This window comes from Sebastes fasciatus, chromosome 2 (assembly GCF_043250625.1).
Source record: "Sebastes fasciatus isolate fSebFas1 chromosome 2, fSebFas1.pri, whole genome shotgun sequence".
Lineage (NCBI taxonomy): Eukaryota > Metazoa > Chordata > Actinopteri > Perciformes > Sebastidae > Sebastes > Sebastes fasciatus.
The window spans coordinates 29,832,088-29,852,291 of NC_133796.1; the positions used below are offsets into that span (position 1 = coordinate 29,832,088).

At 40.1% G+C, this 20,204-nt stretch overlaps 1 protein-coding gene across 4 annotated transcripts in view; it reads right to left on the reverse strand.

Annotated features, from left to right (window-relative positions):
- The window catches only part of usp10 (ubiquitin specific peptidase 10), a 30,684-nt gene extending 14,048 nt beyond the window's left edge, over window positions 1-16,636 (reverse strand). Inside the window, exons 1-5 of one of the 4 annotated variants that reach the window (XM_074617901.1) lie at window positions 16,267-16,636; window positions 7,583-7,651; window positions 6,610-6,655; window positions 6,139-6,198; window positions 1,654-2,889 (exon numbers count right to left, since the gene is read on the reverse strand). In XM_074617901.1, coding sequence (XP_074474002.1) covers window positions 1,654-2,889; window positions 6,139-6,198; window positions 6,610-6,655; window positions 7,583-7,651; window positions 16,267-16,287 — 1,432 coding nt within the window. In that variant the 5' untranslated portion in view covers window positions 16,288-16,636. Of the gene's footprint in view, window positions 1-1,653; window positions 2,893-6,138; window positions 6,199-6,609; window positions 6,656-7,582; window positions 7,652-16,266 lie in introns of all 4 variants that reach the window. The other 3 variants (XM_074617895.1, XM_074617918.1, XM_074617910.1) reach the window with 3 other exon arrangements.
- Window positions 16,637-20,204: the final 3,568 nt, after the last annotated feature.

A 20,204-nucleotide genomic window follows, 5' to 3' on the forward strand; every position in this document is an offset into this window, starting at 1 on the left:
AAAGGGAACACACTGTTACAGTAAAACGAATGATTTGCATATCAAATTACACCCAATACGGGCCGGCACCTTAGTAGGGAGGCAGTGTGCTGAAACTTTGCATCAAAGTGTTTGGGTAGATAGACACAAATGAGGTGTCTGGTAAATTTCCATACCCTTCTGAGAGAACAACTGTACAGCAACCCAAATGTGTAAATACATGCAGCATAATTTCAAATATTGCACATTACTTTTAAGAGATGAGGACAAAAAAACAGTTCAGAATGACGTGCCACCGCAAAATACTTGTATATCCTGTATCTGTTGACAAGTTCTCAGATCACACTAAACTGTGATTGTATGTGTTTTCCCTCCAACTGATCCTTCTCCACACAAGAGCCAAACCACAATTGTTTGGCCTCTGTTTGTTTTATAGTCTGAACTGATCAATCAGATGTTTCCAGAAATCATTTTCTCCTCTTTTGGCTGAAATGATACCGTTTCACTTGAATGAATGTTGAAGCTGCAGACTTACTCTCTGGGTGCCAGTTTGTTGCGATTTTGTCGGGGTATTATGTCCCTAAGATACAGAAACGGTGTGTGTGTGTGTGTGTGTGTGTGTGTGTGTGTGTGTGTGTGTGTGTGTGTGTGTGTGTGTGTGTGTGTGTGTGTGTGTGTGTGTGTGCGCTCTCTCTCTCTCCCTCTCTCCCTCTCTCCCTCTCTCCCTCTCTCTCCCTCTCTCTCCCTCTCTCTCTCTCTCTCTCTCTCTCTCTCTCCCTCTCCCTCTCTCTCTCCCCCTCTCCCTCTCTCCCTCTCTCTCTCCCTCTCTCTCTCCCTCTCCCTCTCCCTCTCCCTCTCCCTCTCCCTCTCTCCCTCCCTCCAACATCTGAATGGCCAAATTCTATCCAAATTGCAGCTAAAAAGGAAAGCTTTGGCAATTCATTAATGCAAAGTGAACTATATAACATATGGTATCTAACCTGCACCCTGAAATAATGGTCCAACAACCACCTCACCACAATTGAAATGACAATACTTTTGCATACATACTGTATGTCCCTCTTTAAATATTGCACTTATGGGGACACATAGGTGTACTGTCCAAAGGAAGATACCTCTACAGGATGATAAAATAATTCTTACAAAATCAGAGAAAAAGAAACCATCCAACTGTGCTACAGCTTTGTTTGAAGAACACTCCTGTGTTCACAAGATGAAGCCTTGCAAAGCTTACTTATAATAGTGTTATTACTGAGATACAGTGGGTTACACAAATAAGACCAATGACTTAATAACTGACAGCTATTCTGGATATAGCACCTCCATCTAGTGTTCATTTCTTGAACTTCTTGAACATGAGAGCAACATGTCTATTACATCTCCCTCTTTGGCAAGGGTGTTATTGAGCAATTTGAGCAGTTAATAATATATATATATGATATAGGCAAATCAGCAACAGAATATGAAGTTAAGTCACATATTACTTCTACTCTTCTAAAACATCAAATGTTTAAAACCTTAAACTCACATAGGAACACAGTAGGAACAGTACAATTGCCTCAACATTGCCACCAAGTGGAGGGGGAGAGAATTTAGCAGCAACATACATATCTCTTGCAGCAAAACATGTAAAAGCTGAAACAACAAGATATACAATGCATCTTCATATAATACCTGCAAGTTTAGGGGCCATAGGATCCTCTGAAACGTGGACAGGGCCGTCTTTGACCTCCCCAACTTTCTCAGGCTGCTCTGGCGTGGCGAGGGAGGGAGACACAACTTCCACAACATTTTTTACCTCCACATAGGCCTGAGGGCCCCCAGGCAGAGGCTTGGAGTTGTGGAAGAGGCTAGCCCAAGATTTGGGGAGGTTGGCAGTAGGTGCAGCTGGAATCACAGGCGAATGGGCCTGCTCTGTCACTACCGACTGGGCAGCAGAGTCTGGGGAGACCTGCTGAGCCTGCTCCCCACTCTCACAGTCTTCTTTGTGTTCGTCTGCACTGACGGGAGTATCAGGCTCTGCCAACCCATTGGCCACCCCACTGTCTGCTAGCTCCTTTCCCTCCAGTTCAGTAGTCGTAATGGAAGTGGCGACAGGGGGGGTGGCCACAGCAGTTGGAGGAGGAAGAGGGGATTTGGAGCGGGGGCTGTGTGGAGTATCTGAAAGTTCGGGGCTCTGTGGAGCCAAATGATCTGGCTGCTGATCTGCAGTCCTCGGTCCCTCTGTCATCCCTCTGCTTTGAGAGGAGGATGAAGAGGAGGAAGTTGCATTGTTGCCATCTGATAAAGAGGCAGCTCCACTTGTTAAGTCCAAAGAAGAGTCATCAGGGCTATCACAAGTCCTCTGATTGGCAGTGGATGTGGGGGCAAACTTGGCTGCTGCAACAGCAGCTTCTGATATTGCCTTGGAGACAGGTCCAGGGGTGGAAAGTTCAGCCCCCGAAAATGCCTTAATGTCCACATCTTCAGCACTGTGGTGTGGGCCACCGATTGCATGTCCGTTCACCAGTGCCGTCATCGGCGTCCCATCTGCTGCACTGCAGGTGTTGACGCCAGTTAACGGGTCCAGGTAGTTGTAATACCCCGGCGGTCGCTTTTTCTTTTTCTTCCTCTCTCGCTGTCCCAGGCCGCCAGGGTCCATGTCCTGGCAGGCCGGGTTATTGTCCATTGCTGAAGCCTCCGAGTCGGGGCCATCCAGCGAGTTGAAGTCGGTTTCATCAGGGACATCATCAGGGACGTCATCTGCTGGAGGAGCCGTCTGTTGGGCCTTCTGGGCCGACTGGCAGCCCAGGATGAACTCTGGAGCCTGGGGGTTGAGGGTGCTCGACACCTTGAATAAAGGATCGTTTCCCCCAACAGGCTTGGAGTCCATCACCTCGTCAACACCAAACTCAATGCGCTGATAGTCTTCTGCTGCAGATAACATTTCAATCAATTAGAAACACAAAGTTTTGTCTTCAAATACAGCCTAAATATAAAAAACTGGTGTATTTTACTCTTTGCTGAAGAGTTTGTTATAAAATCCTTATTTCTGAACAACTAAGCCATCTCCCAAAAGGGGTCGTGGGAGCTCTCTGACAGGATCAGACATACCAATAAAAAGAAACAAATCCTGCTGGACCTATTTTGAGCTCCAACAACTACTGTTGTGTCTATGCTCAACTATACCACATTCCTTCTGGGCTTATGTGGATCACAGGAGTGTTGCCAACATGTCCAGAAGTGGAGTGATTCAACATTTAACATATACAATTAGGCAGAGGGGGGGACAATATAGTCTTGGGGTTTGTTTGTTTTCCTAATCCAGTCATCAAATGGCCAGACTTGGGAAGCTGTGACAAGTGTTTGTGTAAAGTGTATGTGGTCCTGGATAATTTGCCCTGATTTTATTAGCATTTCTGTTTTAACAATTTCAATAAATGTTTTGATGCAAAACCACATGAGAATCACTGGTGGACATTATTTATAAAATGTGATTTTATGACCAATTCGAATTTGTTTTTAAAAAGACAATTTGCACATTTTGGTATTCATCAAATTAAAAGGCAAGAATGAGTATTTTTTTGGTCTGAATCATATGCTAAGCAGTGTTCTCCATATGGTGAAATGTATAGAAATCAATTTAAATGTATAGTATTTAAACGAAACTGTTTTGTACAAGGAATCAACCTCTTTGCCACAAAGAGCAAAATATTTATTATCCGTTTGTATTTAGTAGTTCTGACTAATGCGGGCTAATGACCGTTACAAGGCACAGGGGGTTCATTGCAACTATTACCTATAAAAATTTGATCTAAAAATCACTTAAAGCTGGGGTAGACAGTATATTTTTTGCGTCATTGGGCAAAGAAATCAGCATGGGTGAGCACAAGCACGCGCTTTATACAAGCAATATCATATTGATCATCATTGTGATCCTTATGCCGTTATATAGCGGCAATACTATGTGAATTACCGTCCAGTTTTCTTTGCAAACTTGTGGGCCTGTAAAGCCCTTGAGATGACATACTCTTACAAGCGGTGAAGAATTTCAGAGATGGAGAGAAAGTGTTGCTCATAGTTTAGCCCTCCGCTAGACGCAGTCGTGAACCTTTGCCTGAGGTTAGCAAAAGGCTAAAGGATTAGCAACATTTTCTCCCCTCTGAAATGCTTCGCCGATATAGTCACTCTTTTTTGATAAGTCCATCTTCCTTTTTTAGGGTTGCTTTGTAGTAGAGGCAGCTGTTACCAATGCTGGAATAGCAACTTTTCCTCCAGGATGTTCCGCCATTGAATCAGGCTTTCACCGAAAGGACATGCACGTGCATTTGTATAGGAACACTCTCCCTCTAGCCCTGTTCAGACCTGGTATTAACATGCGTCCTGAGAGATCGGATCACAAGTGGACAACTCTAAGTACTGGTGTGAACGCACTCAAGACGCATTGAGGACACATCGACATCTGATCTTTCAGACCACATTCAGAGGTGGCCTGGGGCACATATGGCCACATTCTTTTAGCAGTGTGTACACAAATGTGTCCCGGGCCACACTGAAGGACTGCCTACTCAACTGACGTCTTGTTGGGACCCGTGGGGTCTCACTGCGCCCTTCATGTGAATAGACAGGCAGACGCGAACGCTTGTCTGCCTCACAGCATGGAAACGGCCTCTGTGCTTTACTGTATTCTGTTGGTACAACTGCATTCTATTAAAATATACCTTATCTATTGGCTACATATCTACAGACTATCAGACTAGGCACGCAAAGTGTATTATTTTCATACTGTCGGAGACATGTCGGTGTTTTTGTTCCGGTGCTTTGCATGGAGCTGAGGCATGTTAATGCCAGGTCTGAACAGGGCCTCTGAAATTACCTGTTATTTTTAGATTAATGAATTCAATGCCTTTTAAGACTTCCCAAGGATCAGCAGGAACCCTGGGTTATTATGGACTTTTTCCCCCCCAATGACACTAAAAATATCTTACCTACCCCAGCTTTAACAGAAAGGTAGGCTTGCATAGACTTAATCAAATAATTATTTATAATATAGTGTGCAAACAAAACAGAATAAGACAAATGATGGTATATTAAGAGACATAACAGGCCTAGCTTATACATTCCTGTATGGCATTACCCACCTGGCATGGTGGCAATTTTGTACATATATTATAATTTTTTTTTCTGATTTAAGACCTCAAATAGCTTGCTGGTGTAGCATTTTATCCCAAATTAAGCTTCGTTACTTGGGAAAACTCATTTATTTAAATTTTATCCATTCATAAATGTCCTCAGTGGTGTTTTGAAAAGTCCCTGAAATGAAGTTGGAATGGAAAATAATGTATTTAAATATTGTATACATTTTAGAGATATGCCTAAACTGAAATTGTCTGAAAACATTCATAATAGACTGCATATCAATTATGTATATATGCATAATTTTTAAAAAGTTGAGTACTCTTCATATCATCATTGTAAAGTGTCTCTAACTCCTTAAAATGTAGAACAACAATGTACACAAACAAATGTATGTCATCATTACAAAACATCATTTTTTAGTTCAAATGTGTTGCAAGGCAGCTTAAATAGTAAATTATTATGCAGAGGCGAAAAAAGGTGAACAAACAGGAAACATTAGTAAGTGCAAATCAGAAAAAAATCATCAGAGTGGCTTTCATTGTGTCCCAGCTGACTGTAAACCCTGATGTTGTGCAAGGGGTTAAGAGGGTATGAAAACAGCAGTTACTTCCTCTACTGGGATTAGAAGATCTTCTGTTAGTGTTATTGAAATCGCACTTCATGACTGTAAAATGCATTCAGCAGTAAACCCTTCACAATGCAAGGCTAAATATGTACACACATGTTAGCAGTCACATAAAACCATCACTATGCCCTTGGTAAATAAGCTGTGATTGTTAAATCATACGAAAATTCAATCCGATTTTAATTCAACTGCAGTACAGAGCCCTGCAGTGGTGAAAATGCATTAAATGCAAGAGAAGATAAGATACATAATCGTATCTTGAGCATGCAAAGCTCTACAGATTTTACCAACAGGCAAGAGAAAGAGTACAGGCGCAAGGTTTAGAAAGCCACCAGTTTTTGAAACCTGGATTTTGAGTTTTACAGCAAACGTACAACAGCTAGTCAAGCCACAGGGTGTCAGACTCCTCAACTCACCGCAAACCTGCAGTCCCATAGACTCCATAATATAAGGTACAGCAGGAGTGCAGTAACTTCCTAAATAATCAATACAAATCAAGGTAAGGCAAATATCATGTGCAAACTGGTACCATTTCAAAGACAGGTGGCTGCTATTACATTTTCAATTTGGTGGCTCGAAATTTAAAGAATGAAAATGGCTTATTCATAAAATAATAAAATGGACAAAATCTACAGTGATATGTAAACCATTCTAAACAATATATACTGTAAACATATGCAAAAATAATGACATGAAAAGCATCTCCCTGCCAGGCAAGTCAGGTCCGTTTAGCCTGGGCTTCTATTTTACATTTTTAAGACCTGCTTTTAAACACTACAGTGATTTCAACTAAGACCACGAGAATAGTCTTTTGATGCTTATAACATTTCAAAAGGAAAAAAACAAACATACTATCTAGCAATTGAGCGTATGTGAAATGTACGTACCAGAAGACTGACTGACGCATGGGACTTTGTCATTGAACGGGGGAAGCTGTGTGGAGGCAAGATGCAAAATTAGGAGTTAAAAAACACAACTAAAAATTACATAGCGCATTGTCACTTAATAGTAGTGCCCTTGTAATAACATGTTTTGGCCAACCTGGAGCCTCAGTTACAAAGTAGTGTGCAGTGAAAACCGCTTAGTGATCATGTCTGTCCGGGACAAATTGATCACTATAAGCGGATGATTATTATTACCAAATTTTTGTTGTTCTGCTTCATTTCTTATGCGGTTTACCATCTAACTGACATATTTACATGAATACAAAATAATGAAACAGACAGTTGCGCTATTTCATTGGTGGGACATTGCCGTTTTTGACATTGCCGCAGAGCCTGTTGAAGATCTGCAAAGTTTCACTTTTTACTTAACCAGGCATTATCAATCCACTTGACGAGGGCCGGACGGCTTCAATCACAGCCAACTTTCCTTTTCGCATCATGATTTTTATGTGCCAATCGGGTTGGTAGCCAGCTGGAACGGTCCCCAAGTGAAAGTATCAGGGGAGTAAAGTAAAAAACTCAACAAATTTAATTAACGTTAATCTAACTTAGTTTTAAAATGTTTTCAAGTATGAAAAGACCCAAAATGAACACTGTAAGCGGGCTACTTGATTACTATAAGCAAATTATTTTAACAGCGTTTGTATAGGAATGATTCTGTCCCAAGCTTTTTGATCCATATAAGCGGTTGATCACTATAACCGTGATCATTATAAGCGGTTTTCACTGTATTGGGATTAGTGTTCGTCAAAATTTGAATTACATTTCCCTTGAACCCTGTTGCTTTCTGTCAAAGAAGATCTTGTTGACCAATGGAGGCGGCCAGATCTTCTACTTAAAAGGTCAACCATCATGGCCCCCCCCCCCATGTAAATGATTTATTAATGTAAAAACGAATTATGATCCGGCTCCTTACCTCAACATAACATCGTGGAGTCACAAAAAACTGATTGATCTCATCAGGGCTGAATTCCCCGAAGATGTACTGTGGGAAGGAATCAAAAGTTTTAGTTAGTTTAAAAGAAAGGCAATGTTGTTAAAAATCCACTTTTCTCACCTTTTTTTTCTGCTGTGGTGCAAATTCAAAATTAGGAAACTGATCTTGAATTGCCTGGAAGGCCATTAGAGGAGTCACAAAACTTGAGATCATGCATCAATATAAAGAAAAGATCAAATCAAGGGAAAAGTCAAATAATATACACACTTAAGGACATGGCGTTCCACCTCATAACTGGAACTGATTCAAAGGGCAACGTCATTGAATATCTAGGTACAAGGGCTCTTACTAGTCAGCCAGTCATCACCCAGCCAAGACTGCAACGCTAAAAAGGTATTGTGTGCAAAGGTAAAGTGCTGAGTCATGCAGCGTTATACATAAACCATGTATACAAAAAGCTCAAATTTGATTTCAGTTTGCTTTAGTGAAGTAGTTTTTTGAGTCCTAAACAAGCCAAAGCAGGTGTATGTAAGCTCGTAACTACATGTACTTTTTTGACAGAATAAAACTAACGATGCAGTCTGAGCCCCTTAGACATACTGTATTAGAGACATTTGACTTGCGTGCCTGTGATTTTAAAAGCTACATGGATCCAAAAAAATAGAGAAAAGTCCCTGCTACCTAGTTGTCCTCATGTCAACTGGAAATCTGGAGCAGTAAACTGTCAATAATTAAATGATGAATTAATCACTTCAGATAACCGCACTGGTGACTGATTGCTTGCACACTGAGCAGCTGCATTTCTCAGAGACAGTTATTTGTTCAGTAACACCACAAACAAAAAGTTATCAAACTATTATTTACTGCAGGGGTATTATATTGTGTTTGTTATTTTGTAAACCACTTGCATTTATGTAGGGATAACCTGCTTTCTGACCATAATTAACTTCAACTCAGTTGCACTGCATCTACAAGAACCAAGGTTCCTTTAATACCTCATGTAATTGAGGTACAACTTTACAACTTCCAAAAATAGATTTTTAACTTCTTCTTTTTTACTACAGCGGGCAGCTGTCTGCCTCACGCGTATTGAATGTATCACATTACAAGAGTCAAATAACGGCACTTTCATTAAAGGCAGGGTTGACGATGTTATCTAGTAAACACTATTTTGGTTGAAATGGTCTTTACACCCCAACAGCGATCCATTTCTTATGAGCTCTGAAAAAGGACCGGAAAAGAGCCGTCATCGGTAGCTGCTGTAATCCTGTAAAAACGTCTACCAATCACTGCCTCGCGGTCCGCTTCGAAAGAACAAATCAGATGCCTCCCTGCTCGTACTCTACTCTTGGCTTGCACCAGCCTGAACTCAAAGTACCTCGCCGCCGCAAGTTTACTGGAGAATGGAAGAGAAAACTCTGCCAAAAGAAGCACTGCCGCGGTTACTTGTCAGGAGGTAGCGTTGTTGAGTTGAGGTCCTCTCTCCGCTCTGTGTCTGTGAAGTAGTTACGATGCGGCGGTGCTCGTGCATGTGTTCGGGGGGCGCTGCCTTGGAAGGAGCCCCGAGGGGACAGTTAGGGTTTAGGCTCGTGAGGCGATGCTACTTTCAAATTATGCTAGCTTTCCAACATCATCAACCCTATGTTTAACTGAATGTAAAATGCAAGGTCAAGCAGAACCAGGAATAATTCAACAACTATAATGACGGAGAGAACTCGGCCGCAGAGAGTGACACCGTGTCCTAACAGCACGTGTTACGTTACAGCATGTAAACAAACCACGTACTTATCAGCTGTGCACTCGAGATCAGACTGGAGGCGTAACCACTTAAAAATTGGGTGAGTAGTACTTGCCGTCTTCCGATTTTTGTACTTTTAAAACAGAAAACACACATTTAATATTGTGATAATACGCCTATTTACTGGAAATGACTTACAATATAGCAGCAAGTAGGAAACTTTCAGGTGATCTCCTGGCGATCTCCCTCCTCCTCCTGATAGTGAAAGGAGGAGGTATCATATAACTTCTGATTTCAACTTCATGAATCAGCCGTTCCTTGTACGTTTCGGCGCTTTCAAAGTGAGCGACGGGAATAAATAGAAACAGAACCCGACAAAGGTTCAGCTCAAAACAGCGCGCTGCGCAGTGCTGCGTTGCTCGCGGCATGGCCAGTTAGGACACGGTGTCATGGACATAATGCATGCAATGCATGTGATAAAAATCACACACATTGATTTTTAGCACATTTTTCAATGACAAAATCACATTTTCAATGCCACTGAAATCAATATCAGTCTGTCTCAGAGTCCACTCCGGTCACCCAGTTAGGAATGCGCCTCATTACAATGTGTGTTGTAATATTTGATGAAATGCCAGCGAGGTCTGTGGTCTGAGAAGAGTCATGGTTTGGCATCACTAATATAGACTACCATTAGTATCTTGATGTTCAAGTTTTATTACCTGGGCCCTCGATCGTCTGTAACGTTAATTGTCACAGTCCTCCAAAAGTCCAAATTTATTATATACACATGGGCTGTAAATTCAGTCTTTATTAGAGTACAGTGCTCATATCTAACAGATCAACTAAAAAGTTCTGCCACTGCACCCCACAGAACTCAATTCGCTCTCGGAGGTGTCTGTGTGGACAACCTTATTTATTGGAGCACCAACAAGCCGATAAACAGGCATTTGGCGCGGTAATTAATACTGGGATAGGGAGGAAGAATTACAAAGGTGAGCTCTAGACAGAATTGAAATAAATAACTGAATAGCAAGATGCAATATCGCTCTACCCTTCTCTCCCATTATGTATCATATTCATGTAGAACAGTGTCTTTATTACTCAATGCTATGATAGTTATTAAATAATATTTCATATGTTTTATCAACTGTAGTGGCGCTACACACCCCTGACAGATGACCCTTACGCCTTCGGGGGAACACTGCACTGTGCCACCCAAGTGTCCACATGTACATCCAAAACACAAAGCAACAGAGAAAAGGTGAAATGAACTCACTAGCCATGCCGTTAATCCTCTCAGTGCAATAAATAGAGGGACGTGAAAGGGGAGGCACATAGAAAAGAAAGTGCAGCTCAAGCATATGTAACTCTTTGCAAACGAGGCCCCACGCGAGGGCCCACATTGCTGAAATGGCACTACAAGCGACAAACAGCCAGCCATAATCCAACGGCCTCAGGATGGCTAATACAATCACAACAGAAAGAATGTCCCTTTGCTTCTTTCTGCAGGCGTGCCACACGTACCACACTAAGCTTCCCTTGCTGTTCGTTTGGACTGAGGATTACAACAAATTAGCCATCTGTATGATTTCAACACAGTTTGGTGACGACACCACACACACACACACACACACACACGGCCATAGGAAGGTCCTAGCATAACAAAGAGCAGGGCTGGAACAGTATTGGAATATGATATGTATATTTTTGATTAGCTTTACTACCATTTACTTACTTTTAGTAATACTATGTCCCTCAAGTTTCAAGTACAAAGACAAACAATAAGTGACCAGACATTGATTTTGTTATACAATCATTATTGGTACTTTCTCTTTAGAGGTTTTTCACCTGTAACTGATAATATCAGATGTGAGTCACTAAAAATCATGAGTCAAATAGAAACTTGCAGCCAACAGCTTTGCGCAAAATACACATGAAACCCCTTTTTATCTACATCCCAATCACACAGCACACACTTGGGTAATATTTCAAAATACCATTTCAGTGAAACAGATAAATCGGTATGAACACTTTTGATTACCAAAGTGATCCGACTACACATACAAACCACTTCTTTTCTACAAGATCCCGGCCACACTATCCCCAAAAACTGAATGCTGCTCAAACAATCTGAGCACTCTCACCATAACGGAGGATACGGCCAGCACTACTGTGCTGCTCTTAAATTGGTATGCAGAGTTATTAATGGACAACTTGGCTGAGCATGAAAATGCTGCACCGCCACTACAAATAAGGTCAGACTAGTTTTCAATGAATCTCCGGAGCATGCCTGTGCCTGCATATTGGTGTGATGTAGTAACAGGGTGACATACGATTACGAAGCATGAAATAGAGCGGAGTATGACAGTGGAAGACAGGAATCCTTGTCATTTATTCGGCTAGAAGACAGGTGCTGTCACACAAAAGCAGCTCAGTGATTCAACAATGTAGTCACACCTTCATTCATTCATATGTTAGCAATAAGCTGACCATCTATTTATTTTTAATTAATCTGAATTGTTAAAGTTATTTGAACCTGCTAGGGCTTGGAAGATAAAATGATGATATTGAAATGACAATTTCACCCCCCCAACCCGATATTAATTATCCCGAGGACAACTAGCACCGTTAGGTACAAGTTAGACTGAATGTATCGATACATGACACTAAATATTTGAAACATTTTCAATACTCATTTTCCACAGTATCGATAACGAAGGTACCAGCTGCGCTTTCTGCTCTCTTCTCTCCGACAGCAAGTTGACACACACATGTCCGTCTTTCTCAGTTATCGAAAACAGTATTGAATATCGATATTTTTCGAGGTATTGTACCGATGTTAAAAATGTCAGTATCGTAACAATACTATATACATCGAGCAGCGCGATACCAGAGCCCTGCAACACATTCTACTTTATATACTATATGTTATAATAATGTTCAATTTTCATCAAAATTGTTTTCGAGAGAGGAGGCTGTAGTGATCCTGAATCAGTGATCAGTGAATCTTGAATTGTATTAGGCTATGTTATACTGCAAAGTGTTTCTAATATTGAGTCTACTCTCATTGACATAAATAGGGTGGCTCCTAAAGGGCTCTCTGCCACCATTGTGTGGCATAATCAATGTCGTGTAGAGCTGCAAAGATTAGTTGATTGACAGAAAATTTATCAGCAAATATTTTGATAATCAATTAATAGTTTATGTTACTTATTAAAAGCAATAATGCACCAAAATGTCACCAATTCCAGGCTCTGTTTTTCTACTTGACTGAATATCCTGGGGTTTTGGACAGTTGGTCAGACAAAAAAAGACATATGAAGACCTTGGACTCTGGGAATTGTCACTGTTTCCTGCCATTTTATAGACCGATCAATTACTTGAGAAAATAATCGGTAGACTATTCGATAATGAAAATCATTAGTTGCAGCCCTAATTTTTTTTTTTTTTTTTGCAGTAGTAAGTAGCATGCTAGCATTTAGCATCTTAGCATGCTTACAGATGGAATGATAAAATGTTAACATTTAGCATGTTAGTGTGACGTGCTAGTGGTAAAAGTTCTCAAAGTACAGCCACCATCGGTGTATTAATGTGTGTGAATGGGTGAATGAAAGGAGAATTGTAAAGCGCTTTGTCTGGTAAGGTAGAACGCCGCTATATAAATGCAGTCCATTTACCATTTATAGTTGCAGCTGCTGGGAATTCACTTATGGATTTTACATAAGTCTTGTTGATTATGTGTGTGGATGAAAAGTCGGGCAATCACCAAAATGTTAGGATTCATACTAAGGGGACCATGAATGTCTGCACCAAATTTAATGACAATCCAATCAATAGTTGTTGAAACATTTTGGTGTGGACTTAAACAGCCTGATTAGCGTAAAGTTATTGAATTTGTAGCTACACGGCTAGTGCATTTCCATTCTGTGTGCATTTGACTGAGCTAAAAACTTTGGGCAACTCGGATGATAGTCTGATTTGTTTGTGCAAACAGTGTGTAGTTTTCCCAAGGGGGGGTGGTGAGGATTACCATCCCACTCACAGATTTATGCTTTGGCGGAACAAAACAGAGACATTACAAAAATAAGGAGGATGTCGCAATAATAGTTTCAAGTTGCAAAAGCACTTAAGAGACATATCATTCCCTTGGGTGACTTATTTCTTATTAAAATGAACAGGCTTTCCTAATTTGATGAACTGAAAGGAATAAACTACAGTTGCCATGTTCAGCGTAATAAAGAAACATCACCTGGATGCAATGTATGGTTCCTTTATGTGTTTTTAACAGTTTTTGGAATACAACACATTTCTGAGGCATAAGCTATAACATGTTGTAGCTACACAGGCAACAAATGCCACAGCGTCTAGATGTCTGAACTAAACCAATAAGCTTAAATGTCAATGAGGTTAGGTTAAGTTCAGTAGGTTTTTTCTTAATTTGGTGAAGACGACATTGGGAAAGCCTAACATCAATACCTACATCTACAGTGGTTCACCACAAACTGCTGACAAACTGTTTCATAATTAACTGTCAAAACTAAACAACCAAAGTGAACAAATAACTGTTATGCTTATGTTTAAACGTGACATTCACAAGCCAGTTTTTAAAGGATAGTTTTAACGCATATTTTCCTCTTAAAATCCTGCATTGGCCTTCTTGAATGTCAGGAAATATATTTGTTGCCTAAATGTATTACTGCCCCTCTGTAGGACGTTATTGTGTTATAACAAACGATTGCCTAAAAGGAAAAATCATTTATCCAGTGTAATCTCTCTCAGTGGCTCAACTTTATAAATTAGACAATATAATAACAGAGATGTTAGCATAGTACTTTCAGGTGGCACATTTGCAAGGATAAATTACCATAAACAGAACATTGCAGTCCACTGTTTCACTTAGTTGTCAGATTAGAGCTGTATTTTATCTGCAGAAGCAGAAACGAGTGTTCATAAGTATTTCCAGAACGACCTGTTTTGCTAAGTTCATACTCAATAGAGCGATGCCTGTTTTTGCTGCTGGTGTGTAACGTTACTGCCTCTGATTATTTGGCTGCATCGCCTGTTTATCAAGTTTTTTTTCTTCTTTGGATTTGACTGTCTTGGATTTGAGCGTTTCTTTTTGTGTTATTTTTCATTTCTCACAGACCAAATCAATGGGACAGCAACACTTTCATACAACATTTTAAAACACATTAAAAGGAGTTTTTGTAATACTGGAAAAATGGTTGCCAAATGGGGCAACCAGACCAAACAAAATAGTTGGTAAGGGTCCAAATCCAATTGCCCGAGGAAACTGGTCAACTCTTAATGAGCCTGTCTATATTTACAGACTTTTACATTATTATTATTGATAGATATAGTAACTTTATTGATCCCGAGGGAAATTCAAGTTTCCAGCATCACAGTTCCATAGTGCAAAACATGTTAGTAAAAAGGCAGTAAAAAAGTTAGTAGTGCAAAGTACAAAAAAATATGCCAGATATAAAAATACAAGGAGATGAAGAAAACTGTTAAAACTGAATATAGTGCAGGGTAACAACTGTGATACAGGACTATTAAAAAAAGTGAATATAGTGCAGAAGAGACTGTTAAAAAGTGAATATATTGCAGAAAAGGGTTAGGGTTACCCTAACATAGTATTATGCTATTCATTCTATGCCATTTATACAGCATGTGACAATAAATGCCCCATCATTCCTTTCACAGGCCAAAAACGTGAAAGAGCTAAATTGCCCTGTTTGAAAGAAGCTGAAGCAGGTTTTCCCCCCTAAAGCTTTCATTTTGCTGAACAGTGAGTGAGCCAATAGAAACACTCAATTTTGAGGCCAGGAAGAAGTGTGAAAGCATGGAGAATTTAACTAGGTTTCTTTTAGTCATTACAGTAGGTGTGTTCAGTCAGAGTTTGAACTCTGTGAAAACATGTATCCCCCATCTTTAAGTTCAACTTTAATTGTGCAGATTTAGTCTCCAAGTTAAACTTTAATTGATTCAATAACTAGTCAGACCTGAGCATGCCTGCATGCTTCAGCTAGACTTAAAAAAATGGGCCTTCCCCACATGATAGCTAACTTCCTCAGAAATGACACCAAAGTTCGCTACAATCTAAGTCACATGGAGCTTAGCAGTGCAACAGCACACTTCATCAGCTCAATCCTGTCTTTAAATCATTTCCATAACAAATAAATCTAAACGCTATCAAACGAAGGCCCCACACACTGTCGCATTTGAATGTTAGCCCACCAGCTAGCGGACTGCCTGCCTGCACAGTGTGCAACCACCACACCATCTGTGCAGAGCTGGTTAGCCTGCTACAAGCTAAGTGAAGACATTGTTATATATCCTGACTCACAATGATCACACCGCAAAATATGCACACAATTATGCTTCCTAACTCGCCCAGAGGCTAAACTAACGTGCGGTTAATATCAGTAATGACAATGTGCGCTGGGGGCTGTGAGGAAGGCCTGCTGCAGCACTACAGAGAGCAGGTGGGCCATGCAGACACGCAGCACTTTTCACTGTACCCTGCCAAATAACACATGTCACTAATGAGATAGCACACCTAAAGTGTCACTAACATCACATTAAAGCACACTCTGGTGTCATCTAGCTGAACATAGTCTTAGTCATAGTCTGTGGATGATATGAATGGAGGACTACTAGAGGCCTGTTAGCTACCATGCTGGTTGTGTTTCAATGAGGCTTAAGGAGGAGCATTAGCAAGCACTTTTACATTTTCAATGACAAGCACGACTAGTTAGATGTTTCAATAAACAACACACACATGACTAAATGTCTGCTACACTATGGCACTATTTTAGCTCGTAGGTTGTTTAAATAAAGGTGTATAAATGAGGTTACATGTTGCAGCAGCAGCAGTATGAGTTGGTTGTCATGCAGGCTACCGTTAGCTCATAGCTACCTGGTTGCTGTGAGACGCCATGCTCTCTCTCGCTCTCTCTCTCTCTCTCTCTCTCTGGTGAGATGTTCCTCGATTAGATGACAAACTCTCCGGGTTTCAGGTGTTGTAGGTTTGTAAAGACCGTTAACAAGAGGTGTTCTACTTCGACGTCATTGTTCCTAACGTTGTCCTGGCAGCAGTGGTGTGAGGTTTTGATCCATGGAAATGCAATCAGCACTTCATGCTTCTCGCCTCGCCGTCAACCGCCATTTCTGTCCGTCTCGAGCCTCTTCCTCTCCTCGCGTTGCTAAGCTAGTAGCCAGCACAGCAGAGCGCGCGGTCGGTCGGTTGGTTGTAGTGGCAGCGTGAGCTCCGAGGGAGTAGAGGCAAACACTTCCGGTGTTGGTTTGCTCCCCGGACTTCACAATAAAAGGCTTCATCTATTAATGATAGATAATCCCCTCTCCTCAAGTGATGTACTGTGAGTCTGTGACCTTTTGGGGTGCACATGGAACAACACATATAATGTAATCTGCAATCTGGCAAAACTGTCCTCTCAGCAATATACATATTGTATTTTTATATTTTATATTGTATTATCTTTTATAATTTTTATATTTATATTGCACTATCTCTTTTTTTATTGTATTATCTTTTTTTAGCACCTATGGGGTTGTCACAATCTAATTTCGTTGTACTACACAATGACAATAAAGGGCTTGAATATCAGATTTTTTTCATACAGTTATTATCACATTGAAATAATCAGTGAATCAGAATCCAGTTTATTTTGCCAAGAACATACTTACAAGGAATTTGAATCCGGTTTTATGCAGCTCTCCCAATGTACTTACACAGAATAGGAAGAACAGGACAAGGAGAAATAAAGACCAACAATAAAACAAGAATACAATAATACAAATAAATAGAATGTCTGTATACAATCAATCAATCAATACTTTTATTGCCATGTCAACCCACAGTTGATTGGAATTTGTTTTGGTGCAGTGCTCATTAAAAACAGACAAAAGACAAAAGCACACACATTAAAACATAGTGTACATAGGAGAAAATCATCTACATTTATACAATCATTCAGACCAAGAAAATCCTAAAATGCTAAAATATTGCGAAGAGCCTTGTGCTACTGCAACTTCCCCTAAAGTGTCTAGTGCAGAACATTCCTAAGTGCGTGTTGGCTCGAGCTGAATTTCCTCCTGCAAAGAGCCTATGCATTATAGTTGAGGTGCCTAATAGCATCAGGGTACTTGCTGTTCCTGAGGCGGGATGTCCTACACCACAGACTCTGAAATCTCCTTCCAGAAGGAAGGAGATGGAAGAGACAACTAGCAGGGTGGGAGGGGTCAGCAATCCCCTTCTGCGCCCTGTGGCTGATCCGTGTGGCATAGATGGAGGCAAGTCATCTGGAAGTTGTAAACAATACAAACTGGACTGGATGATTATGTAGTATATACAGAGATGAAGACATCTATATACTGTATGTTCAATTAGTAGGATTTATATTGGCAGTGACAGATGATATGTACATATTACAAAAAATTTGCATTAACGACTGTAAATTATTATCTATAACGCTGCAGTGGATATTTTGATGTTAGAGTGTTATTGTCGTTGTATGACTGCTTAAGTGTTCAATCAGAATCCGGTTAATTGTCAAGTAGGTTTTCACATACAAGGAATTTACTTTGGTGTATTGTTGCATAACATAAACATAGTATGAGAAAGTGGATACAAAATAAAAGCAAGTATTGTAAAAATCAAAAAAACTTAAATATAGAAGAAAATTACAATACAAATATGTACTCTATATTTTAATTCCAAAGTAAGAGCTGTGCAGTTTTTAGAAGTGGTAGATTTGTGCAGAAATGTGCAAGATTGTGCAAGAAATGTATAGTCCCAAAGATGTGCGTTAATATAACGCATACAGACAGATGTTAATGCAATGCCTGTATGCTGTTGTTTGACACACGGACAGGGTACCTTCCTTCAGACATGGCTTCAAGATTAGGTAAAAAGCAACACCTGACTCTATCAACTGACCTATCATGTCAGTTGAAATTGTTTTTAATTGCTCATATTTCCAAACAGAATTTGATAGTTGGCCCAGGGCTTTATGGGCTCCTGAAGTCCCATCATTATTTTCTGGAAATCCAGCCTTGTGCAAAAAAAAAAAAAAAGCTGCCATATTTGGTGTGGCTCCATGCAGTGGGGGTTTATTATGACCACTGGTAATATACAATGATTGCTGGCTCCTAAAGTAACGTTAGAGGTAGTGGAGGGACCTTATTTCTCTTGCAGCTTGAGTTTATCACAACTAGTAGTAGAGATAGATAGATAGAAAGATAGAAAGATAGATAGATAGACAGATAGATAGAAAGATAGATAGATAGATAGATAGATAGATAGATAGATAGATAGATCCATAGAATACACAATATAAAGAATATTGGAATACTACTACTACAACTAGCATAAAAAAATCTAAAATATGAACATAGAATAACATACTATATACATTAGCAAAGTGTGCAAATTACAATGTTTTGTTTTTAAATAAAAAAAAAGAGGTAGTAAATGTGCAAATGTAAATATGCAAAATTCATTATCCGTCCATTATCTGTAATATCTGATCCCTGGACAGGTCGCCAGACTATAACAGGGCTGACACATAGAGACAGACAACCATTCACACTCACATTCACACCTACGGGACATTTAGAGTCAACAATTAAACCTGCATGCCTTTGGACTGTGGGAGGGAACTGGAGAACCCGGAGAAAACCCAAGCTTTCACAGGGAGAACATGCAAACTCCACACAGAAGGGCCCCTAAACTGGGTTTTAATCTGTGACCCTCTTGCTGTGAGGCGACAGTACTAACCATTGTGCAGCCCAAATATCAACATACAACATTATTACAGGACTAAAACAGAATGGAGGTTGAGACAGAAACGACAAAGCTGCGAGCTTAAGTGCTTTGCTTGAAATGAGAAAATCATTACTTTGCATAAATGTAAACAAAGTGTTTTAAAGTCTCAAGCCTGCAGTCAATCCTGTGAGACCAGGTAGAGGGAGCAGAGTCACCTTAATCACCGAGGAGTCTAGAGAAGGGGAGGCTATGTAAAGGCTGGGTGTGTTCTGTTTACATCCCTTTTGATTGAGACCATGCTGCCACACCAGCAAATTGTTTGCACAAATCCATTTGTTTGAGACCATGCTGCCGACCCAATCCTGGTACTGTTTTGGAGCCACTTACCTGTGAGCTAAAGTCAGATTGAGTTCTGGGTGGAGAATGTTAAAGTCTTTCACCTTTAAGAAGCCGATGCATTAATAATAAAAATCATCAACATCCATATCTTCATTCCTTATCCATCCTTCAACCTCCACCCATTATCCTCTCTGAATAAATGGTTAATTGGCTCTTGGATCCTGGTGTTTAATGTGCATCCCAGCTAGAAGTTCAATGGTCCAGCATTAATACTGTCCAACAAGGCAACAATTATCTAATTTAGGCCTAGATTATTATTTTTTTTCAATATTATATTTATTGTTTTTTTGTTCATTTTGAAACAACAGAACAAACATTCACAAACGTCCCCAATAATAACATTCTCGGAACAAAGAAACTTAATAAACCTAATATTAATATAAAATAAGCCAGTATAGATACAGGAAGAACATATATACAAAAAATAGATATATAAGTAAAAATAATTAGGCCTAGATTATTAAGTCTTTTTTTCACAAAGGGTCTAAGAATGACCTCATTGACCACATGGCAGTCACACTTTTTTATGTGATATTTTATTTTGAAATGTAAGCTTCGGCGGAAATGCTGAACGTGATGTCGCGGCACGAGCTTCACGAGGTTGAAGCGTGACCGCGTGCGCTGTGTGCGTTCACGTCCGGGTTGAGGCATGAGTCGCAAAATTTGTGTTT